The following is a 25,919-nucleotide window of genomic DNA, read 5'->3' as shown; positions in this document are numbered from 1 at the left end:
TTTGCTTACCATTCCTATTCATTTTATTGGAACAACGTTAATATGATACAAGAGTTTAGCAATCGTCATAATCTGTGTAATCCGAAAAAGTTGCTTATCGCAAGAGATGTTCCAATGAGTTCAATTATACAAAATAATTCTGTTTATGGCTATGCTTTTGATAGGTTTATTTTAAATGCCCAAAGTGGAGGACTAGATTCACTTTGGAAAGTCAGAGCTTATGCTGAGGTATTCTTTAGAAGATTCACTAAATTCCATCGTTTAGATGATGGTCTAACTCAATCAGTGGTTGAATTGAACTGGCTGTGGAAGATATTATGTGCTGGATTGGGATTAAGCCTGTTGGTATTTGTTATCGAGTTAATTATGGGTTGGTGGCAGAAAAGACGTGTGAGGGAAGCACAGGAAATTGCTTAAAATATTAAACCATTTGACAAAATAGAGCGACAAATTAAATTTATTTCATGAACAGTAATTAACTTAATTGTGACCTATACTACAATAAGTAATCAATATTTATTCAATCAAAAATAATGCATTTGTATACATTATTTTATATTATTATAGATTAAGTTGCCTATATTAATTGCAATCTAAATAAGTTGGTGAAACCTATAAAATTAATCTGAGACTCATAAATAAAAAAAGTCGCAGAGGTAGAGCGACAATTAAATGTACTTCATGAGCACTACTTTAAAATAACTATTCAACATTATTTCAATCAAATATTTAACACAATTACTTGAGCTTGGCATGTTTGAAAATTAAAATAATATCTTATAATTAGCTTTATACTTTTGTAGATTAAGTTGCTTTTGTTAATGTGCAATCTAAATAAATTCACAAGACTTATAATATTTGTCTGAGATCAATATTTAAGAAAACCACATAAATTCTTCGCTTTGGAGGACATAAAATAAAGACACTCTAAAGGTGACAGCTTCTGCAAAAATTTAAGCAATTGATGAACTCTACTTCAATTATGTATATATAAAAATTGCTGCTAAACGTTCAAGGTCCGACTTCCGTTTGCTGCAGCTATTAAATTTTCATCTGGCATGGACAATAAAACGCTATCACTGGCCATAAAAAGCAAATGACATATGTGACGATATGCCCGGTATTTATGACGACCCAGCACGACATAATAGAACCAAGTGCTAACAATCCCTGACCTCGAAAAAAAGAGAAGAGAGCAACAACAACGAGAACATCAACTGGTAAAAGTCTGTCAGTTAATGTTGTACGCGTAATTGAGACAGACAGATAGCCAATGCATTAATCAAAAGAATGGGAATCAAAATGGTATAATGACAGATGAGAACATATGTTTTGGGGGGCATATGTTATGAAAAGTGTTTGGGTCAACCTTCAGACTTTGTTGGCCTTGCCAAAGGCTAAGGTACTTAATTATTGCATATTAAATCAAAGCATATATACGATATTGATGAGACACAATTAGGAATCGTCTGGTACGTAGGAATATGTATGCCACAGTAGGGAAAGTAAGGCCAAAGTAAGCAAAGGGCTCGAGAGACGTATATCACGACTAAATCAATCGATTGACGTCAGGTAACAAAAACTGTTCAAGTGCCGCAACGGCCAACTGTGAACCAAAAAAAAGGAAAGCAGAAAAAAAAAAACATACAAAACTCACACATGCAGCGTTGCTCGTTATGTGTTTGCATGCATGGCTGCTCAACACACATACACACTCACACATAAACAACCGCACACACTTATACATACGGCTTACGGTTCGTATGCGTCATGTGCCTTATGAAATTAACCAAGCTGCCAGTTTTTCCTTTCCGCCCCCTTTTCCTCTTTTTTGCTTGAGTGTGTGTGTGTGTGTTTTTTTTTGTTGCTTTTGGCTTTAAAACGTCACAGCAGCAGCTTCATATTTCACACATCAAAAACTAATGCAGGCCACATCATGTGGAGGGGGCGTGGCATCAAAAGCCCTTTGATGCCTCCGCCTTCGCTTTAACGCGTATTTCATTTCAATTTTGCAGCTGATTTCGCATCGCTGCCTTTCGTTGTTATTCGCTTTATATCGTTTAATTAAAACTTAACTGCTGAGCAAATAATGCGAAAGACAATTGAAAATGCTTAAATTTAAATACGTTGAATATCGTTTTCAACTTTTACATTTACTTTATCATCATCATCATATGCTAAAAGTCCATGTAACATTTCGAACTGAATAATTTATTTTTGCATTTGCGAGTTCTTTTTGCACTTGATTATTGTTGGGACTATTTGCATTTTGTCAGATTGTTTGTTGATTGCCCCGTGTGTGTGTGCTTTGAATATTATTGAAATATTTTTTGATTGGGCTGCGGCAAATCAATGTTGTGGTTGTGTCAACCTAATGTACTACATACATACATATGTGTGTGCCTAACTGCGAAATGTGTGTACATCTCTTTTTACTTCTCTCTCTCTCTCTTTTTGCCTCGCACAAATTACAGGCTTGCATGGTAAATACGATTTTCATTGTGAGCTAAAATGATTAGCAAGGGAATTTGATTCAACTAAAAGCTTCTAAATTGCCCACAATAAATTAATGTATAAACCCTACAAATATTGCCATGCAACATTTATGTTTTACAAATTCCTAGTAATGTTTTCAAAATTTACAACATTTTTGGCAATTTTCGTAGGAATTTTGAAATAATGTGCGAGTATGAGAGGTATTTATAAATTCCAGGCATAATTTTGCAATCATTAATATAATTAACTTTTGCAGCTCATTTGCGCAGAATGTATAAATTTATTTTAAAAAGAAAATATATGTTTATTGAGCATATCATTTATTTTAAAGTAATTTTCACAGATAGCATTTAAAGTGAAAATTGGCAAAGAACAAATAACATTCATTTATTTTTTTGTTACTCGAAGCATATTGATTTAATTAAGAAACGAAGTTTCCACATATCTGTGGTATTTTCAAGTCAAATCTATCTTTGTTGACCCAAATCCAAACAAAAGATTATTTTATTAAAATTGCCAAAATATTTGCAACATTTATGTAAATATATTTATTTAATTAAGAGTAACCACACAAGAATATTTGCCAACGGCAGCAGTAAGGCAACAGCAACAGCAACAGCTGCAGCAATAAAATACTTGACACACAATTCACTCAAATAATGCTTTGGGTCAGAAGCCGCAGAAACTAATAAAGTCTGGACACTTGACCGCATTAAAGCCAAACGCAGTTGGGCCAAAAAGATCTCATTTTATGCAAAAATGTGGCATGCCATTTAAAACATTGAAAAGTTGCACATCTAATAGATGCAACAGCTCACTTGGCAGTTCCTGCCCCGCCTCCTTTTACTCCTCCTTCTCTGTTTTCTCCTTCCTCTATGAGTGCTGCAAGTGAGTGTGAAAAATGCCGCAGGCTGATGTGTGTGTGTGAGAGTGTTTGCTTTGCTGTAAAAAGTTCACTTTGAGTTGAGTTTAGTGCGGCAAATATTTGCCTTGTGAGCAGCTCCAAGAAGTAAAAGAAAAAATGCAAAAAAAGTAAAAAAGTAAAAGAGAGCAAGCAAAAGTCAGTAAGTAAGCCAAGTAGAATATTAAGACTTAACAGCGCAAGAATAAGCGATTCCTGGCTGCAATAAAGGGAGCTGCTGCAAGTCGAGGAGGATTTGTGCAGCAATATGAGGCAAATGTACGAGAGCATTACGTTCGGCAATTGCGCTTGGGGCACTTCATTTCATTGTATGGCAAATTATGGCATTTCTGACACAATTTCCACAAAATGAAAACTCATGGCGAACTTTCGCGATTGTCTCGCGTCCGCTGATCATTTATCAAAAGTAATTCACGTATTTTAATAGTTACCAAATATCTTTCGACAGTCATTTATTGAAAAAAAAGTAATCGAAGAAGCTGCTGAAGAGATGAAAAAGTAGAAAAGCTACAGTCAAATGTGCTCGACTCTGCTAGTCATTTTGAATTAATGAAAAAATGGTGTGGTATTACGTTTATAAAATACTGAAAAAATTAAAATAATAAAATATACTAAACAGTTAAATACTGAAAATTAAAAAATTATAATTATATATATAAAGAATCTAAAATATACTAAATTAATACACTGAATGCTTTAATTGGTATATTGATATACTATTGCGTTTATAAAATGCTGAAAAAATTTAAAATAATAAAATATACTAAAACAACAAAATACTGAAAATTAAAAAATTGTAATTATATATATAAAGAATCTAAAATATACTAAATTAATACATTTAATGGTATAATTGGTATATTGATATACTATTACGTTTATAAAACACTGAAAAAAATTAAAATAATAAAATATACTAAGCAACAAAATACTGAAAATTAAATAATAATAATTAAATATACTGAATGATACATTTGGTATATGCACATACTATTACATTCAAAATATACGAGAGTCCAAAATATACCAGATTGTCAACCAGAGTAACTACATTTTTAAATAGCCTTCCGCCGTATGGGTAACGTATATAAAAATTGAATTTGCCATGTATCAAGTGTCAGCCGACGCTGACTGCAATATAAAATCATAAATATTTTACAGCTTTACAGCTGCGAAGAGGAGCTGAAACAATGTAGCAGCTGGTAAACTTGGCTAAGTGCATGACAAACGCTCTCTGACAAAACAGATTGACAGTCAGACAGCAAAACAAGCGCAGCCAACTGCATTTGCTCGTCTGTCTGACACTTTTGCATATATGGAAGGGCAAACAAACAATGTGATGGACAGACAGAGAGACAGACAGTCTGTCAACGCAACGCAGTCTGATAGAAATCCTTTTGCGCCTTAAATATTTTAACAAACTGAAGCAAAAGTGCTCTTTGCGTTTTTGGGTTTTTGTGGTAGCTCTTCTGTGCTCTCTGCGACGCATTTGCATGCAAATAGATCTTCTGAGCATATTGAGTTTACGTTAGTTTTGTGACGCAACGCGACGCGTCGCGCATGCCATTCAATTAAATCAACAACACATTGATTTAATTAAATTTCAGCCGCTTTTCGGCATAAAAGCGTTGTTCTGACATGCCCCGAATCGTTGCATGGTTGACGGTGCGTGGTCGGTCGTTGGTGGCAAGCAGTCCTTCGACTTTGTCCGTGGCACAAGAGCGGGAAACATATACTTCAATTAAAAATGCCATCGATATGCGGCATCAACAGTGCGTGCATAATTTATGCGTATCCGCGTCAGCGTCGGCGTCGACATCGTCTACCGCCTGCAATCGAAGGCCACGCCTATTTAATGTGTGCGCCACGCCACGGCTATCAATTTTATTTAAGATTGAGTGCAAAATATGTTTTTCCATTTACCTCACTTTTAAATACAAATTCATTTATCTGCCATCAGAAGCTGAACATTGTTTGATTACGGCATTTTGTCGTAAATTATGTTTGAGTATTTCTTTAATAACATGTAAATGCATAACTTATGTTAAAGGAAATTATTTCTTGACATTCTAGGACAACAAAATATACAAACGCATCCAATTTCAATAATTTATAATATGTATTCAAATTAGTAATTCAATGCTTTATTAACGCTTTAAAATGTTTTTAATGTTTATTCAAATCAAATGCTATTTGTATTCCTCAAAGTAAACCACTTTGTAAGAAGAAAGTCCAAATTTAATTTGCTATATTTCTGTAATTTATATTTCTATTAAATTAAGAAAAGTATTTCTATAGTACCACTTAAAAATATACAAGTTAGTTACAAGAAAAACCAAGTTTAACTTGAAATATTTATTAAATTCCATAAAATACTATTATTCTAAGACTTGAAAAACCAAATCTAATTTGCAAATATTTCTGTTTTTTTCTTCTTTTTATAAACGAGCACAGTTTTTTCGCCAACTTCTGCTGCTATTTGCGCAAATGTGCTGCCTATTTTTTTTATGTTCAGTTTTTACAACAAGTTTGTTACACAAATGTGCAACCTACTTTTTTTTGGGCGAAACTTTTGAACATCTGGTTGCTGACTTTTATGAGCAAGTCTAGCAAATAGCGCACTAAGCTTTATTGCTAATCATAGAAACAAGTGTCTGCGGTTACTTAGGCAATTGAAAAGCGTTCTCAGCATTTATGTTGCCAAGTTTACGGAGGCTCTTCTTTAAAGCGCGGCAGGCAATTGAAGGCAATCTTGCAAAGGAGAAATTTTTAATTAACTTTCGAATGGAAAATTTACACATTGGCCAACAGCTGTGGCAGCATAGAACTCGCACACACACACACACACACACACACATATTTGCCACAAATCGAAATTGTTATAAGAAAACCGCAAATGCCTTTTTCGTGTAATTTAATAATTAATTTTGCCAATTTGCATTAAGCGTCCCTCATAATCCAAGCGACCAAAGCGACGGGGAAAAACTGCTGACGTGTTTCGCTCGATGCGCGCGGTGGGCGTTTAATGATTGTAATGCTTATATTGAACGCAGGTAAAAGGTATACTCTATATGTGTGTATGTATATGTATGCGTGTGATTGTGTATGAGGTTGATTAAAAACTTTTGTCGATTATTTCCGTAGCGACACGAAATCGATGATAAAAGTAAGCAAACAATCAACTTGCAAACGGACATTGAATAAATGGCATCGTCGTCATTGTTGCCCGGTATTTGCTGTGCAAACAGCGAACGAGAAGCTCAACAACATTGATAACAAGAAAGCTTCAGTCGAGTGTGCCTGACTGTGAGATACCCGCCACCCATTTTGAATAACAGAAAAACAGTGCGATGTTAAGTCTAAAATATTCCAAGTTAATATATTCTATATTTAATATATTTTATAATAATACCACATTCAAAATATACCACAGCGTGTAAAATTTACTGCACAAATACTAAAAATATACCAAAGAGTTTTTGTTGCCCATACAAAAGTCTTTTTCGAATAACATCTACAATTTATCTGGTAGGCTAACGTTGCTATATCATTACGACAGCTGACTCTGTTCAAGAACACCTTTTTCTTCCTTTTACATACATTTGCTGCAGGCACAAAGTTATAATACCCTTCTACCCCAAGGGTAACGGGTATAAAAAGAAAACGGCAGCTGCCATTGCTAGAGCTCAAGCTCGAGCTTCATCGTTGTCCTCACTTTCGTCCTGTTCATAATGAAAGTTTGTGTTAGCTTTGTGTGACTGTGACTGTGCTTCATACGTATTGCGTACAAGTAAAATACATTTGCCTTGCCCAGTGTTAGGTAATTCATTTTGGTTGTCCTGCTGCTCCTTGCTGTGCTAATAAAACAACTTTAGGCGGAAGGTAGGGAGAGGAAGAGAGAGAGAGAGAGAGAGAGAGAGAGAGAGAGAGGGATGGCAGCCTGTTGCTTAAAGCCATATAACATAATAAAATGCCCAACTCATCGCAGCAAATATCGCAAGCTGGCTGCGTTTGCTTTTCCCTTTGTCAAACAAGTTTAGGTGGCAAAGTTTATCCAACTAAATATATATGTATATACACAAGCAAACACCTATGAACATCTGCCAACACGTGCCTGGCAATCTATAGTAATACCCTGCAATTAGAGAGCTGATCAAAAGGAGTTAATCAATCGAAAACAAAGCGGAGCGTGTTGAGCAACAATAAACGATACAAATTTGCAGCAATTTATTAAAGTGTGCGGGCAGAATAAATCATTAATAGAATGATGAAAAGGCACTCGAACTTTACTTTGATCTCTATTAACTTATGCCATCTGTCAAATAGTTTCACTGTGAGCTGCATAACTTGAAATAAACAAAATGCAAATAAGAAACAGTCGCTCTTTCTCTGACTTTCTTTTGCTTCCTTGTTGTGTGCCTATCTATTGGCATATATTATGTAGATATTTTTGTATCTTTAAGATAAGCCAAGGCAACGTTTGCATGCATAATTTAAGCGCATAATATTTTCACAGCATAAATTGAATTAGTTTTATGTGTGAGTGTGTTGTTATTTTCCATATATTTCTTTTTTTTTTTTCTTTATGACACGCCTGCAAAAATATTCCTCCAGAAAAAGTTTCGTTCGCTTGGCTGTTTTCGCGCCTGTTTTTCGTGCGTTCAACTTGAGGTGGTAATTATTCTTGCATAAATTTTCGAAAATTAATTGTGTCATATTCTTGACGGTGCAAAACTGTTGACACGGCCTTCTTCTTCTCACTCTCCACACAGAGAGACCTTCGAGCCTTAAGGCCTGAAAGGGAGGAGGCTCGCACTTGGCCCAATTTGTTTGCCAGTGTCTCTAGTGTCAACAGCAGCGTTGCTGTTCAACATTGCTGTTCAGCGTTTAAGCCAAGATTTGGTGGAACATTTTCAGCTGGTTTGAATTTCTAATAATGTATGTTCTTGTTAATAAATTAAGCGGCTTACAAAAGGGGCAACAAATGTACGCTGCGTAACTCGGTAATTAAAACGATTAATTGGCATTAAAATGTGTCGCTTTCCCGAGTGTGTGAGTGTGTGTGTGTGTGTGTTTAATGCGCTAAGTAGACAACAAGCAACAAGAAGCTTTGCAACAGCAAAAAGAAAAAGTATATATTTGGCTGAACGTATTTAATGACTTGTTGCTATGCTCAAGTAATTTGATATTCTGCATGCTGGAATTAGTTAATTTCTTTTACTCACAAGCAGCTGAAAGTGGCCCACAAGTGTAAGCACATTTTGTGAACACACGAGCTTATGGCAGCAGCTCATTTTAAGCCCTAATCAATAGTTTGTGATGTAGTGAATTGTTTTCGGAATTAAATGTGCTATCATATAGAATTCAATTCTTATTTAACTTTAGCATACTTTTCTCTTCTTTAACTTATACATTTTTAATGAAACATTCATGTATTAATTTGAATTCAATTCTGATTTAACTGTAGCATATTTCCGTTTTCTTCCACTTATCACTTTATTACACAATTCTAGACCTTAGTCAAAAGACTGTGATTTATTAAATTCTTTGATGAATAAAATGTGGTTTCATAGGGAATTCTATTCGTATTGAACTTTAGCATATTTCCTTTGATTCTAATTTATCACTTTATTGCAGAATTTTATTACAACTTAAAGCTTTAATCAATAGTTTGTGATGTAGTGAAGTGTTTTGGCAATAATAAGTACTTTCATATTGAATTCGACTTCAGAACTTTTTCTTACACATATTGCCATTTAACTCTGACTCTTTGCTCAATTAAACATTTAGGTATCACCATTTGATTGAGAAAGTTCACTTAAAACTCTTAATAGAACTCAGCAATTAAAGCTTTCACTCGTGATCTCATATTGTTTTCTATTGGTAAATCTCATGCACTCACTTTTTGTGGGGTCATATAATTTTTCAATTCATGGCAAAGTTTTTTAGCGAGCAGACTGTTTTGGCATGGGTCAATGGCTTCTTGTCTGTTACTTGAACGGACAGCTGCTAATAAATGAAAATTAAATAATGCCAAAACAAAACAAAAAAATGTATAGATTGAGACAAGAGCATGTGAATGCTTTTAAGTGACAATTAATTGGCACGTCAACGTGCGCTACACAAAAAACACAGAAAAAAAACATAACAAACTTTTGCATTAAATGCTGCTGCGACCGAGCACAAAATTAATATTAATTGTATTCCATTTCACATTTACTGCTCCTGTTGCCGACACAATTAGGGGTTCGTCCCGTCCATTTTCGGGGGGCCAAGACAAAGAGCGACCAAGTGAGCTGTCGAGCAAAAGCTTCGATGTTGCTAATAAATTGAATTTATTACAAACGATATGCGGCTGACATTTCAGGCCCCAGAGATTCAATTTGCCTTCCAATATTTGGTATGTGTATGTGAGTGAAAGAACATACATTTTTGTTCTGCTTTTATTTTGCACAACTTTGATTGAATTTATGCATGTAAATAAAAATTGTTCGTCGAGTTTTGACAAATATTTTCATTAATAAACTCTTTACTTGATGGCATATATTTTTCCTATTATTTTCTTCTGCGAAATGCAAATGGGACAAGCACTGAACTTTTCACACACTTTGTCAGGCTATTAAATACGTCGTTTTTTTCATCTAGTAATTTAGACCTTTAAAAAATTAAAATCTCAACAAGTTTGTAAATTATGCACATACATTAGAAACTTTTGCCACGGCTCAGAGCATAGAACAATTGTTGAGCTGCTGCTTTGTCTGCGTCTTTCATAGGCAGCAAAACCTTTATGTTTTGAGCAGACTGAACAAGAAAAGCAATTCATTTGAGAATTGCACCAACTTTTGTACCCGCCGGGAGCCGAGAGTTTTTAGCCCTGCGACATTGAATTTTACACAGTTTAAATTTATATTGTGGTAAAAACATCTTCAATAGAAATTTAATAGAAACATATTTTCTAGTATATCAGTACTTAAATTCAAATATAAACAATTTGTGCATATACCCACTTAAAAAAGTGTAGCAGCAAACACAAATTGATTGTAGCCTGTGAGCATTTTTATGCCGTGGGGAGCGAAAGGGCGAAAAAAATACAAGTAAGAGAGCTACAGTCGAGTGAGGTCGACTGTAAGCTACCCATTAACCACTTTTCTTAAAACCATATTCTAAAAATAAACAACATTAGCATACCCAAAAGTACTATGGTATATGGATTTAGCATTGCATTAAAAATATATCATAGAACACAAAATATATCGCAAAAAATACTAAAAATATACCAATGTCTATATTTAAACATTTCCTGTCGGCAGAAAGTTATTATACCCTTCTAGTCAGCCGGTATAGGGTATAAAAAGTTCAAATTGCAAGCGAGTGTGGTCTAATGTTTGCCTTTTTCATTTGCTCATAAATTTGTAAATATTTAATGAGCACTGCGCTTGCAGGTTGACTATTGAGTGCGCATTTAAAATTGGTGAAAACTCGCACACTTGAAATGTCAACATGGCGTATGCGTAATGCACAATTTGCCAGAGGAAATGCCTTTAAATCCGATCTATAAACAAATCACCCGTAAAAACCACACAAGCAGGCCTGACTGCGACAACAAGTGCACTTATTCGGCAAAGTCAGACGAGAGCAGTGACGAGAGCAGAGAGAGAGCGGAGGGCGAGAACTAAGAGTAGCTTGAGTTGTGAGTCATCTGGTTGCATTTGGTTGACGCTGCTGAAGCTGAAGTGTCGTCAGTTGTTTGGGGCTCTAAAGTGCTGCAAGGTGACTTCAACTTTTGCCGCTTAAGTGTTTGCATCGCAGAGTGTGTGTCAGTGTGTATGCGTCTAATTTGTGTAAGTACACAGAGAATGTGAGAGAGGGAAAATGTTAGAGAAGTGTTGCCTACTTTTCAGCACTGTCATTCCCTACGGATTCACAGTGCACTTAATTGGCGCATCTTGTGTCACGCTTAGCACAAACTGAGTGCCAACAGTCTGCACACAGTACATTCTACTTACTGCTCTCGTTCGCTATCTCTCTCTCTTTCGCTTCGAAAATGCCATCAAAATAAATCAATGAAAAGCGCTGCATAACTTCATTATCCCCTCTCCGTTGTGTGCTTGCCTGGCTGACTGCAGATAACTGTGCGACACACGTATCTGGGAAAGCCAAATGCATTGCAATGAGCGCAACGATTTTCCCTTTTTGCTTCAACTCCAACAAGGGCAAGCCACTTTTTAGATTGTCGCATCCCCTACGCATTGCATTTTTATGCGCGTTTTCCCCCTCTCTTTTGGCATAGTCGAAATCCCAGTCAGGCATTTGGATGCTGTTCCTGCTGCTCCTTGTTTGCTAATCGCCGAGAGTCGCATTGCAAACACCGTGCTCGAGTTTTTCTCTTGATGCTGCGTCTTCTTTTCTGCACTAGCGTTTTGTTAGTTGATATTCCAATCGAGTTTCGATTTCCGGTCTACGCTTAAAATGTCACTCTGCAGTGCAAAGAAAACAGAAGAAAAAAATAAAAGGGGGAAAACTAACTGCGCTCTATCGCAGAGCCTTCACTTTGCCTCGCAAATGCAATTCGATTTGTTTTGAGAAAGTATTCTGCGATTTCTTGTTCACTCAATTGAAGCAATTGCCGTGCGTTATCCTTTAAATGTCACTGCCATGGTTATTGTAATGGTATTAGCATGGAAAATAATATATATTGCGAAGCGTTGTGCATCTAATCCGCTTATTGACAGTTAAAGAATTGTGTTTAATTCATGAATATTTTACAATTATTTTTATACCTAAATATTTATGTAGATTTTGGCATTTATATTAATGCATTTTAAGCAATATTTCAATATTAAAATTAGGCATTTGTAAGTAGTCTTAAATATCTAGCAGCTACAATTTATAGCCCAAATTAATAGCCTTACAAGAATTATATTTCGTAGATGCTCCCGGTATAGTTTGCACTTAGTTTTATGCTTCATTAAGTTTCTTGCTAAATGCTAAACGCTGCACATAAATCGAGCATTGCGCTTTGCTTAATTCAATGGCAAAATCCGGCTACAAATTACAAAACTGTGAACACTGCCTTGAGATAAACTCATTAATCATGGCGTTGCTACTGCCCCTTGACATTTCCAAATGCCACACTCGAAGTTCAAGTATAAAAAATTATGAAAAATATGCAAGAAAGTATAAAACAAAGATCCAGGCAGTTTGTCAGACAGTTCATCAGTCAGTCGGAGCAATGCAAAGCCTCGTGAAGAAGCAGCTTCCATTGCCTGCTGGGAACGTGAACGCGTTGCAAAATGAAAATGAAAATGGTGCCACTTACTTTAATTGCTGGCCCTCGTTGCTGCTCGCTTGGTCATGCAATACACAAAAGCAGTTGGCCAACTGAGGCAAACGCATTGTTGCTTTGAGCTTGGAAAGTTCGTTGGCGAGGTTCATATAATTAAAGCGTCGCTTTCACTGCAACAATGCGACTGCGACAGCCGTTAAGTTCGCTAGCTGCTCATTGTGTGTGTGCAGCAACAAAGCCTGGCTTTGTAACTCGACCAAGATGCCCCCGAAAAAGTGTGGGCTGTAAAACATTTTCACGCTCAACAACTGCCAAATGGCAGCTGGCACTTTCCTTGCTCTCCTTGGGTTTTGCACTTAATTGAACACATTAACTCAAAAGCGGCAACCTGCGACCACACCATATTGATTGCCCCGCTCACACTTGCTTCACGTCGCCTCAAATTTCACATTTTCGTGCGCAGCCACAAAATTTGCTGCGGCACATGTTGCTGCTTCTGCTGTGGCTGCTTTCATTACATAATTGCCAAGGCGAGCGGCGGACAAGAGCATTTAACAACTTCTACATTTAGTGAGTGACTTTCACATGGACTTCAAGAGTGACTTCAACAGCAAACAGCAACTTGAGCTAATCATAAATGTTTAAATAACTCGCAGAGAAAAACTTGTTACACTTTTCTACTGCTACTTCCTGCTCATGATGTAAATTCATTAGAAACTTTAATTAATATTCAACAAACGGAAATGCTATCGATTCGATGCACTGGAATATTGTTAACGAAAAGTTTGCTTTTGAGTCCTCGGACGAACGTGGCGTATGCGTAATGGACACAACTTTCTGCCTGGCCATGCAAATGCTGGCTAGCTGATACAATTTGTGAGTGTGTGTGTGTGTTTCAAATTACTTTTTGTATTCTGGCCGAACGTAAATGGAGTGTGCATTGTGCTGGGCTATGGTACAAGAGGCTCGAAATGAGTTCACAACTAGTTAAATTAGTCATTATTCGAGCTTAGATTTGACTTTTGCTAAAGCGAAACTCAACGTTAAATTTGTGTAATGGATTTTCAAATCATTCTTATTATTAACACTTTTAATTTAATCACGTCTTTCACTCGCCTTTTATTACTTATTTTACTTGTTTTGATTTCTCTTGGAGTTTTATTTATTTTTTTAGCCCTCTTCAATACTCATTCACTTGAGTGTTATTTTTTCTCTCTCTCTCTCTCTATCTCTCGGTCTTTTCATTGGCAGCATTGACATGTTAAAGTCCTTGTCGTCACATTCAATACGCTTAACTTTTCAACATCTAGTGAAATCCGAGCAATCGTATTTATTTATTTGCTTTACTTTGTTCTCCCCAAAAAGAGAGAATGATTGGTAGAATAAATAAATACTTATACAACATGATGTTCGTAATTCTGTATGTAATTTGCGCTTTGTTGGCTTTGATCCATGCACGGTCAAAGCTTTTTCCACTCATCTAATTCAATTAGCATCACTTCATTGGCCAATTGTGTAAGCAAATTTTGTCATAAGTCTTGAAATTTTCAAATTGAGCAGCTCTAACAAGTCTCTCTCTCACTTCATTAGCACTTTATTACCGAGCATACTAGGCGTATGTGTGATTTTTCTCTGCTTGCACAGCAAAATAAGCCACAAAAATTCCATTGGATGTGTGTGTAGGGGTGAAAATTGTTTTGTGGCTTTGGTGTGAAAAATAGAAAAACATTTTCTTAGCTTTTGCAATTGCATTGAGAAGAACCACAACAAATCATTGTCTGTCCAAAAATCGAAAAATAAATTGAAGTGATTTCTGTTGTGTATGCGATGTTGTTGCTTTTGCTGCTTGCTGAGCTGCTGAGCTGTCCCTTGTGGTATTTCGACCGCATCCGCAAAACTCCTTTTCCACTTTTCTCCATTCTGCCTGTCGTACAAAAGTGTATCTTTAAAAATGGCTTTGAACTTTTTGCTGTGCATGAAGCGAAACCGAAAACTGAAACCGAAAAACCTAAACCAAATGGCAAAAGCCAAAAAGCGTCCGGATTGTCAGTCAGCATTGTAGCCATGCCAGTTGTCAAACGCAGACGTAGACGCAGATCGGGTATTTTATTGTGTCCAAGCAAGGAGTAACAGCAGCGTTTTACAGATTTCAACAGGACTAATCGGCAAACTAAACTGCTGTTTACAATTGATGCCTTGGTAAGCATCATTATTCTGCTTAGTCGATTGCTAGATGAGCAATAATCAAACTAATGTGTCGATTAAGTGTTTAAAATAAACGTTAAATTTAACATAATGTTTCTTCAGAGTCTGTTTTATTTTGCAATTAAGTTTCATAAGATATTTTTGACACAAAAGATTAAAGATTACTAATTGTTAAAGTTGCGACTAAATGATTCTAATGTAAGTGTAAGTTAACATAATGCTTCTGTTTAGTCTGTTTTATTTGCTGTTGAGTATCATAACTTATTTTCCATTCGATTTACAATTTAGTTAAATTGAAATTGCGAATAATTAACTTTAAATTTAACTAAATTTTTCGTATGAGTTAATACAGTTAATTCACTAGATATTAATCAATTGTTTAGAAAGATTACAAGTCTAATAAATAAACTAAAGTCGCCAATTAATGTTAAAGCAAACTTCGTTCTCCTCTTAATATTCATAGGATATTTCCCAGTCGATTAATAGTTGTATCGCAGCTGGGCAAGAATATTTTTTTTTTTTTTGTATTTGACTGTCAAAGCAGTTGCTCTTATGAATGTGTGTGTGTGTATGTCGGGGGTCATAAATTCAATTTCGTAAATGGATACAGAGCACACGCTCGTCGCGTTTTGTCACTTGCAGCACATGCAACGTTCAACGTTGAGCGTGAAACGTGCAATGCTCAAAGTGCAACTGTGCTCTCAATATTTGTGACGACACACAATGCCAAAGTATGTTCATGTGTTTCTTTATGTGTGTGTGTGTGTGTGTGAAAAGGCAGTCCGGTGTGCTGGTTTATTGTGCCCCTGCGGCGGATGCCATGTCATGTCAACTATATAATAAGTTTGCCGATTTGACTGCTGCCATTCAAAAAGGAGACGAAGAACAAGAAAACTTTGTCCACTATCCACTTTGGTATTATGCTTACTGCAGGGTTGGTCACACGTCGCGTATGTGTAATCTCTTGTATTTATTGATTTTTCTTTCGTTTTACATACAACAACAGTAAAATACAAATTCTATATATAGACATCGGTTGCTGCTACTTCTGCTGCTTCTGTTGCTGCTGCTGCACAACATCGATTATTCATTAATAAATTTATTTTCGTGTTGTTTTTTCGGGGAAGATTTTTCAGCTTGTTTGCCTTGGAAATTGTGTCAAAGCTTGTGAGACTGTCATTAATTGTCTTTTGCACTTTCGACTACAAGCCTTATTTTTAGCTACTCAACAAAAACCAAGAAAATTGCTATGAACGGCTGCGCACATTTTGATATTTATTTATTCATTCAATTTGATTGTCACTTAAGAGCAGCAGAAATAAATTATATAATTCTTTGAATTAAAATTTAAATATATTTTTTTTCAGCGTATTTATAGAACACTAAAAGAGAACTAATTAAGTTTTCTTTCTCAAAGTCACTAAGCAATTAAAAGAGTGCCTGGTCCAGAAGTCACGAAAATTCCTATGAATTGCAGTTTACACTTTGAAATCTAACTTGATTGTCGCTTAAGTATAACAGAAATTTATTTGAATTAAATTCAAATTCAAATTGTATTTATAGTTAATCGATAGAGTACTTGGATAAATTATGACTGGCCAAAAGACTCCTAACAATTAAATTAGTGGCTGACTAGAAGTCAAGAAAATTGGTTTTACTTTGATATTTCTTGATTCTTGATATCAAAAATATTTGAGCATATATCACTTTGAGTTAAGTTGAAATATATTTTGAATTATGTATGCTAACAAACTGAGCAAATTGAGATATTTCTATGACATCCCATAATTCACTAAGCAATTAAATAAGCTTAAGGCAAGAAAACTGCTATGAATAGCAACCTTCGTTTTAAAAAAATTATTATTTGTTTAACATATTGTTATGACTGTTGTTGGGCATATATCACTTTGAATTAAATTTAGTTATATTTTAAATCAGACTTATGTGTAGTGGACTGATTAAGTTATATTTATGACTACCTAAATATATTGCATGCATTGTGGAAGTCAAGAGCACATATTTATTTGAATTAAATTCAAAAATATATTTTAAATCATATTTATGGCTAGTTGGCAGAGCAACAAAAGGGACTAATTAAGTCATTTTTATGACTGCCCAAAGACACTGAAACAATTGAATTGATTTTAGTCCTGACCGTTATGACCGTTACTCAAGTGGCAGACATTTTGCAAGGCAAATGGCAGCTGGCGAAATGTTTGCTCGGCACGCACTTCAATTCAAGCAATGGTTGCCACTGTGCCTTGGACTTGGACTTCGTTTGCAGCTGCATCTTCAGCTCCAGCTCCAGCTGTTTATGCTGCTGGGCATTTATTGCATTCAGAAGACGCAGCGGGCGTCAATTTGATGTGCACAGAAGTTGGCGCTGTCTTTGCCAGAGAAATGTATTTCTTGCACTTTGAAATCAAGCTGAATTCTTTACTCAGATACCCTTATAAAAAAATTCATATTTTTGTATAGAGAAATAGTAACTTTCTATTAAGTAATTAATTTTCTCTTCAATTTATAAAAATCAAAAAAAAAAGTCTATCACATTTTGAAAAAATGTTTTGCAGTGTATTTCTTGATCAACAACTTTTCCACCTACTTTCGCGCGTATTTATTTTCAGTGCAAATGGTACTTCATTTTATTTAATTTTATTTTTTTTGGTGGGGAAAACGTTATGGCAATAATCTCATTTGACCGAGTTGAAGTGGCATTTCAGTGCGGATTCAGTCGCGTTGCACAGTTGAGTCGATGCGGTGGCCAAGAAGATGGCGAACATTGGCACGAGAAATGAGAACTCTTTGCTTTATTTGCAGGACCAACAAAGAAAATAATGAATTTCCATAGAAAATAACCAAACAAATAAAAATAAATAAAAAAAAAAAGAGGAAACCAATTAAACAGCTTTAAAAAAAATTCTCCACAACAGAACCAAGAAACGCAAACCCAAAACAAACTGACCAAATAAAATGCTATAAATGTGTGCTGTGTATAAAAATAAATGAAAACAAAAAGTAAATAAATGAATTGTTAATTAAATGTAAATAAATGTTGAATTTAGTGTGCTTAACTTAAACTGAGGACCAACAAAAAACAAAAACAGGAAACAGATATCCAACTACACACAAAACAAAATATAATAAATGAATATAACAAGGAAATTTAATTGAATTTTGTATAAAACTTTCTAAGCTGCTGTGCAACATCAATGTGAGACTTGTGCATAACCTTAACCAACAATAGAACAACAACTAGTTAAACTAACTATATCAAATATAGAATTTAATAGAACATTTATATATTTAAGTGTACATATGACCAAATAAATGGTACACAGTTTGGTAAAAGCTTTAATTAGTGCTTAAGTGTAAGAGTGTAAATCGAGGCTCACTGTTAGTGTCAATTGACCAAGGATTCATGTAAATATCGAACACATACACACACAATCTATAACAACTGAAAGTGTAACTCTAGACTGTGCTTAAAACATACAAAACTATTTAACTAACTATATACATAAACTATTCAAGAATTTTGAACAGCATTTAAATAAAACTTAAACGTCAGGTAAACTACACGTTTGCAATCAACTACAGAAAATATTACCAATAATTTTTGGGAGCATTTTTTCGATTAAATGTTTGAAAAATAAATGTGCTTGTGTTGTGTGTATTAAATATTGAATGTAATTTAAAGTTATTGCATCTCCTAGTCTGTCGTAACTCTGTCTATCTTTATCTATAATCATCTATCATCACTTTCCCTCTGGCCGTTCAGAGTTTCTCTCCTATTGCCAACATGAGCAGCTACAGCAACAGCAACAACAACAATAACAATAACAACATCAATAACATCAACGACAACAACAGCAACAATAATAACAACAACAATAACAATAACAATAGTCCTATAAGTGTTAAGCACAACTACAAGTTAGTTGGTTGGTTTTCACAAGTAAGTTTTATTTTTCTAGACTCTCTCTCTATTTCTCTCTCTCTCTCGCATTTGTTTGGAAATAAATTACCTCATCTTTATTGACACATTTCAAAAACACGATTCACGACAATTTTGCACGCATTGCGCAACCAGCGTGAACTGTGTAAAATGTCACAAGTTACTTTCCTTTTTGCTCTCTATCAATGCGAAATCAAATTAAAATGCCAATCCTTTTGCCACACACACACACACACACGCAGTACAACTTGCAACACATTTAAGTGCACACACACACACACACACTTGCACAATTCAGCCATTGTTGTCGTTGCTCTGACCTGGCATCATCATCATCATCATCTTTGTCATCCCTTTAACAGTGGCTTCATTGTAGTTTGTTACCTTACTTACATTCGAGTTGACTCTTATGCTTTGCCACTTCAGTTTTTTCTCTCTCTAGACTTTGGCTTTCTTGGCATCTTATGTGTATCTTAATTAGCTTCAAGTTTTCCTTAAGTTTCACAGATTATTCATACATATTTAAGCTGTCGTGAAAGTGTGTGCATTATTCCGCTTTCAAAACTTTTGCATTGCGATTGAAATATTGATGTTTTCCGGCTGGCATTAAGTTTGACTAAAAGTTTAACAACTGATTAAAGCGATGAAATACAACTGAATTAAATTGAGAACAAAATAATATTAGCAAGCGTAGGTGGAAATAAATGAAACTTTAATTCCTAAAAGGAATTGCATTGTTAGGAGATTAAAAAATTATCTTTCGTGCTTAAAATCTTACTGTAAAACTAGTAAAATATTAAATTAAAATGATACCAAAAAATAAATAAAATAGTTTTTTTTCTAACTTTCAACATTTCACGTTTCAATCCTCTCTTTAATTTCATCAATTTAACAACTGTAACAACAATATTTCTATTGTCACATTCAATAGATATGTACATAGCTGTAACAATTGAATTGCTGGTATCTAAGACAATAATGTAAAGCAACACTCTGTGATATGTCAAAATCAAACATATTGAAATACAAAACAGATAAAAGGCAGCAAAAATAATAAATCGAGAGGAGAATGCGAAACCATGGCAAAAGGCCAGCGCAAAGAGGAAAACAAAATCAGAACAAAATAAAACAAAACAAACCTTTCAATTTTGCGTTTTAAATCAAATGAAAATGCGTCAATAAAAAAGTCGTCTGGCTTTTGCACACTTCAATAGACAACGCTTGACAATTGCGATCAATGAGAGAGAATGAATACACAATGAAATTTGATTATTGACAGCATTCACTGCGGCATGCTAAATGCGCAACATGGACTGCGATTAAAATGGTCTGTAACTCAGGGTGAAAGAGATTGGGAAGTGTGATTTAAAAAAAAGAGTATTGAAAAGTTTTAATAAAGTCGCAAAACAATTGGCTTTTATCAGCTAATGAAATGTACTTTAGAATGAAGTAGTTGTAGTTTTATTTTAGCTAAGGGTGAGAGACATTGAGAAATGTGATTTAAGAAAAGAGTATTAAGAAGCAGGAATGAAGTCGCAAAGTAATTGTAAATCAAGTGTTTATATTGGCTAATTATACGCACTTTAGAGTGAAGAAGTCTTAGTTAATTTTAGCTAAGGTTTAAGAAATGCAAGTAAGAGTAAAGAGTATAAAGAAGCTGATATGAAGTCGCAAAATAATTGTAAATCAAGTGATAGTTAGCTAGTTAAAGGCACTTTACAATAAATTAGTTTCAGCTAATCAGCCTTGAATATTTAGTCAATTTACAGGGTAACTATTCGTTCGTCACTCACCCGCTTGGCACATCCTTCATTTTTGGCATTCAAACGCTTAACACTTGACGGTGTGTGGCCAAGTAAATCACCAGAACTTTTGCCAGACTTCAATTAAAGTGATTCCCTCCTGCGGCGGGAGTGATGATTGTCAGCGGCAGCAGCATCACAAGATGACGATGCTGAGAGTGAGGAGGAGGTGGAGCAGGAGGCGGGGGGCAGGTGGCCTGGCGGGACAATCAATACTGGTTTTTAATGAAGAAATAAAGTGGCCATTTTCGTGTTGTGCTGTGTCGTAAAAATTGTCTACATTTTTATTACGTACACACATATAAATTCTTCTTTTTTTTGTGTGTGTTGGCCAGAAAGGGCGCATTTTTACGGCACACGCCTCCTGGAAGAATGCCTGGCCAAAGGACAATGAAATAAGCGTGTCCTCATCGAACACACACACACAGAGAGAGACGAAGAACGTGGCCTAAACGCCTTCGTTGAGCTGGAAAATATGCCCTTTTGTGGTATGCCAACATCAGCAGCAGAACAGCACAGTGGGAGTACAAGTGTTTATTTCGGCATTTTGCTTTATATGCCTCCCACCTCGCAACATCCCTCTTCAAAATAACACTCTACATTCTGTGTTGTTTTCTGTGTGCTCTAATGCTCTCTGTGTGTTGTGCCTGCTGCCTGGTCAGCACTTGTGTGTGCTCCAACGAACGCACTTAACCCAAGCCAAGACAAAAGCCAGCCCTCGGCTGGACTTTGCTTTGGTCGCCACTTCTCGCAAGTTTTTGTGCCCTAATGATTATTGGGCTGATTTCTTTTCAGGCCATTGTGCGTGTATTTTTCGCTTTTTGAGGCATGTCGATGGAATGCTAAAAATGTTGCCATTGTTTGTTTTTCTTCTTTTTTTTATGATTTTGCAGTGGGCGTGAAATCATTTAAGGACATCGCCATCGGCCTGTCTCGCCTGCTGTGCGCTTGATAAGCCTGCATTTAGTGGGGTTTGTTTAACTGTTTCTGCTAATTTTACACATTCCATAGGCTTGTCGTGGTTTCAGTATTTCTATTGGTTATGCGGGTTTCGATGTCGTTGTTGGAATTGTGATTTTGTTATTTTTTGTGTAGAAGTGTGATTAGTGGTTCAATTTGTTGCAAAATCATCAATTGAATTCGAAGTTCTGTTTGAAGCTCTTTCTATTGCTATATCAATTACAATAGAAGTTGATGTACTAGTTGGTGTAAATCTTGGTGTATAAGTTGATGTTAGAGTGGCTGAAGTTAGTGTAGAAGCTGGTCTAGGAGTTATTGCAGTAGTATGCTTAGAAGATGTTGGAGAAGCTATTAGTGCAGAAGTTGTTGTTGATATTGGTTAATGTTTGAATTTGTCGCAACAATATTAATACAATTAGTAGTTATCCTAGTAGCTATTTTTGTTGTAATAGTTAGTGTAGTAGTTGCAATAGAAGTACGTGTAGAAGTTGTTACAGAAGATGCTGTAGAAAATGGTGTATAAGTTCGTGAAGTATTTTTTTTTTTGCAGTTTATGTATGAGTTGTTTTAGAAGTTGGTGTAAAAGTTGTTTTAGAAGTTGTATAAGGTGTTTTTTTAATTGTTAGTGAGTCGGAGTAAGAGTTGTAGTTGGAATTGTTGTCATTGTAGAAGTGTGATTAAAGATTTTATTTGTATTACAAGTTCTGCTAGACGCTATTTCTATTTCCGTATTGACTGCAGACGTTGGTATAATAAATGTAGTAAGAGAAGGTGTATAAGTTGTGGTATAAGTTGTTTTATAGGTTACTGTAGAAGTTGATGTAGGAGTTGCCGTAGAAGTTGGTGTAGAAGTTATGTGAAAGTTTTAGTATGAATTTTTGTTGTTGTAGAAGTGTAAATAGTTTTTTTTTAAATAGCTTCAATTGAATTAATAGTTCTGTTAGAAGCAGTTTCTATTGCAGTATCAACTGCTGCAGAAGTTGGAGAATTAATTGTTGTAGGCATTGGTGTATAAGCTGATGAAGAATTTGAGGTAGGAGTTGCTTAAGAGGTTGCTCTATATGTTGATGTATACTACTGTGGGCAAAAAGTAGTAAGACTTTTTAATTTATATTTCGTGCAGAAATCCATTCGCCGAAATATTTTGTTTCTAGGTTGGCAAGACTGTCAGTAACTTCTATGCCAAATATCACATCAAAATAATCATTAGTGTTTAATATATGCTTGTTTTTCTGAAGTACAAAAAGTGCATTCGGCGATTTTTACAATGAGTGAAATTATTCACCAAAGAAGTTCCATTAAATTTTGTGGGCGGAATCAAATTTCGGGTGCCGAAATGTTCCAAAATGTTGCAAAAGGCCTTCAGTGATTCTACCATGTCACAAAAAAATGTTTATAAGTGGTAAAAAGACTTCAAGGAGGGTCAAGAAAGAGCACGTCAAAGTCGTTCAAAAATCAAGGTCATGATGACAGTTTTTTTCGATTTTCGTGGTGTTGCGCACTATGAATTCCTTCCATCCGGCCAAAATGTTAATAAGGACTATTTTTTGAACGTTAGGCGTCGTTTGCGTGAAGCAATTCGTCTAAAAAGACAAAAATTATAGATCAACAACTGTTGGTTATTGCATCACGATAATGCACCGTCGCATACTGCATTGATTTTTAGTGAGTTTTTTGCCAAAAATTTAACCAGTATCGTTCCACAACCACCGTATTCGCTTGATTTAGCTCCGTGTGACTTCTGGCTGTTCAGAAAACTCAAACGATCGCTCCGGGGAAACCGTTTTGAGTCAATTGAAGACATTAAACGAGAATCGCTACGCGCATTGAAGGCTATTCCGGAAATCTACTTTAACAACTATTTCGAGGATTGGAAAAAACGTTTGCAAAAGTGTATTGTGGCCGTGGGGGATTACTTTGAGGGGAACGAAATAGATTTGGCCGAATAAATAAAGAATTTTAAAATTACGATCAAAGTCTTACTACTTTTTGCCCACAGTATTAAGCCTTTTGAGTTGCATTGATGAAGTTCTACTAGTAGTTTCTGTAATAGGACTTGGATTATCAGATGTATAAATCATTCTAGATGAGTTAACGATAGCAAAGTATATACCCATGCCTTGACTTGTCACTAAATAATGCCTTCGGCAATTCCTTTCCGAGTATCCTTCATGACAGCTCAATGTGAAGCGTCACCTGCTCTGCAAGGTATTCAACTCATGTATATTATACTACTAAAAAGTCCTTCTTTGGCTGACTGCATGCACCTCTTATCCTCTACAAAGAAGAGAAACTGCTCTAAAAGAAAACTATTGAAAGTTGCGTGCTACTTTCGTTTTGCTGCGATTGCACTGACTGCAGCAGTATTAAACATTTAGTTGCACAAAGGCTGCAAAGTTTTATCATTTTATCAAGTACTTTGGGTTAACTAAGTCTCGCATACTTTTTGTTTCAATCGCTATTTACTGACGTAACTGTCGCGAAATGCATGTCATTAATTAGATTTAGTTTAATATAAGAATACAATTACATATATAAAAAGTCATGGAAACGGCTTAGTTCTGGTTCCAGTTCTTTGGGTTCGCTCCGAACTAAGGCTGAGACCAGTTTTAGTCATTGCTGCTTCGTTTCTTCAGGCACTTTTCTTTACATTCCCGTTCACTATAGCCCTCGGCACATGTGAATCCTTTGCGGCATACACCCTTTGACAGTACCCACACCTCTTGAAGTGGAGCACACATTGTGCGTTGATATCCTTCAAATACCATGACTCGCATTTCACATTTCTCGACTGTAAAAGGAAACATTAATTTCTATTGAAACTGAAATTTGATAATGTTGCGATTGACTCACTCACTGCGTCTGCATCCTCATCAGTTATTGCTTTAAGAGGAAGCAATGCCAAGAACCCGCATACAAGCCACAAAGATCTCATCACCTGAACTGCAACTAAAACTGAAACTAAAACATTGCAATAACTTCATCAGACTGTTGAACTTTTGCCGCATTTCAAGGCGTGAAATTCATTTGCTACAGTTGACAGCTTTCACAAATTTAGTCTTCAACAAGCTGTGGACGCTTTAAGTCATTTAATGTATTTAAATTTATCAGCACAGCAGTCCCGACTGACCATTTTTGAATCGCTATTTAAGCAACTTGGATAAATATTGAGCCTTGATTAACTTGAAACGTTTTTGGGTTGTGTGGCCCCCAAAAGTGAAGTGAACGGCCATGCGAACGAAGCTTTGCTGAAATTATAAAGCTATTAAAGACTGTCAGAGTTTGCCTAATTAACAAAGTGTACTGAGTGTCTGACGCCCTTGGCGAGCTAATGACGATGCAAAGTGTTTGTTTTCGCATACCCTGTAATATAAGTTAGTTTCCAATGAATGTCATATTATTGCAAGACATTTTTTAGGCGCTTTTAGTAGTATTAAGATTTAGAAGGAGCTTATTTTAAAGAAAAGAAAAAGACAACTAAAGCTTTAAAATGGCGGGTATTTCGAATAGCTTTATAAAACATAATTACATGACCGATTTTTTTAAAGCTTGAAAATTCGGAGTAGTTCAAAAGACTTTATGAAGCTTAATAGGTTGCATTAAGTTAAAGCTTACAAGAAAGATTGTGTTCATATATTTGTATAATAATATAGTAGGATTTGTGATTCCCTAAATAGACCTTATTTTTTGAATTATTTAACATGACCACATAGATAAAGTAATTCGAAATTAAGATGATTTAAGCTTTACAGTAAATTACTCATTATATTTGTTATATCTTTAAAGTATGGTTAAAATAATCAATGCTATTGCAGGCCATCCAATAGTCTCTCACTTTGCTATTGCTCTATTCCAAATTGTTTTATTGACTTTCAGTTTCTCTCTCTCTTTCTTTTACTGTCTCCAACTGTGGCTATCTCGCTCTCGCTTAGCGCACGTGTAATTAAGTTTTGTGGACGCTATTGTATTTCGATTGGTATTGGTATTGGTGTAGACGTTGTGACAATGTCCTTGGGTAAATTTATGTAAATTTCGATTAATTTATTTTTTGACACAAGTCCAAGTTCTCCCCCAACCAAGCGCCTGCTCATTAAGTAATGAGTGTGACAGAGAGAGAAAGAGAGAGATAGACAAAGCTGGCTCTGTCATTAGGATAAATAACTGTTGTCTAATTGAACGGAAGTCTGTTGCTACTGCTGATGACAAGCGAAGTATTTGATATTTACTTAACGCCTGATTGCAGGCTGATCAATGCGTAATCAATCAATGCTACCAAAAATATCCTATGGC

General features: G+C 35.5%; 2 protein-coding genes across 17 annotated transcripts in view; one reads left to right on the top strand and one right to left on the bottom strand.

Annotated features, from left to right (window-relative positions):
* Positions 1 to 25,919, top strand: part of LOC117568731 (potassium channel subfamily T member 2) — a 161,739-nt gene that overhangs the window by 82,820 nt on the left and 53,000 nt on the right. For 4 of the 16 annotated variants that reach the window (XM_052004973.1, XM_052004967.1, XM_052004972.1 and 1 more), the window contains exon 1: positions 18,646 to 18,867. The exons of 4 other annotated variants lie outside the window; for them this stretch is intronic. In XM_052004973.1, coding sequence (XP_051860933.1) covers positions 18,712 to 18,867 — 156 coding nt within the window. In that variant the 5' untranslated portion in view covers positions 18,646 to 18,711. Of the gene's footprint in view, positions 1 to 17,729; positions 18,481 to 18,518; positions 18,868 to 25,919 lie in introns of those variants that run through there. 8 more of the 16 variants (XM_052004971.1, XM_034249549.2, XM_034249552.2 and 5 more) reach the window with 6 other exon arrangements.
* LOC127565614 (uncharacterized) lies at positions 24,123 to 24,602 on the bottom strand. Its single transcript, XM_052004995.1, has 2 exons — positions 24,483 to 24,602; positions 24,123 to 24,420 (listed from the first exon to the last, which is right to left on the bottom strand). Exons 1-2 carry the CDS (start codon positions 24,562 to 24,564, stop codon positions 24,239 to 24,241), a joined length of 264 nt encoding a protein of 87 aa, XP_051860955.1. The 5' UTR covers positions 24,565 to 24,602; the 3' UTR covers positions 24,123 to 24,238.

Source organism: Drosophila albomicans, chromosome 3 (genome assembly GCF_009650485.2).
Source record: "Drosophila albomicans strain 15112-1751.03 chromosome 3, ASM965048v2, whole genome shotgun sequence".
NCBI lineage: Eukaryota > Metazoa > Arthropoda > Insecta > Diptera > Drosophilidae > Drosophila > Drosophila albomicans.
This window is presented reverse-complemented; position numbering and strand designations above follow the sequence as displayed.

What these genes read in the sequence shown, in the direction of transcription:
- LOC127565614 (XM_052004995.1), bottom strand. Translation starts at nt 24,564, where the DNA reads ATGAGATCTTTGTGGCTTGTATGCGGGTTCTTGGCATTGCTTCCTCTT. An exon ending in TGAGGATGCAGACGCAGTGA is followed by an intron (nt 24,421 to 24,482) that starts GTGAGTCAATCG and finishes TTCCTTTTACAG; the next exon opens with TCGAGAAATGTGAAATGCGA.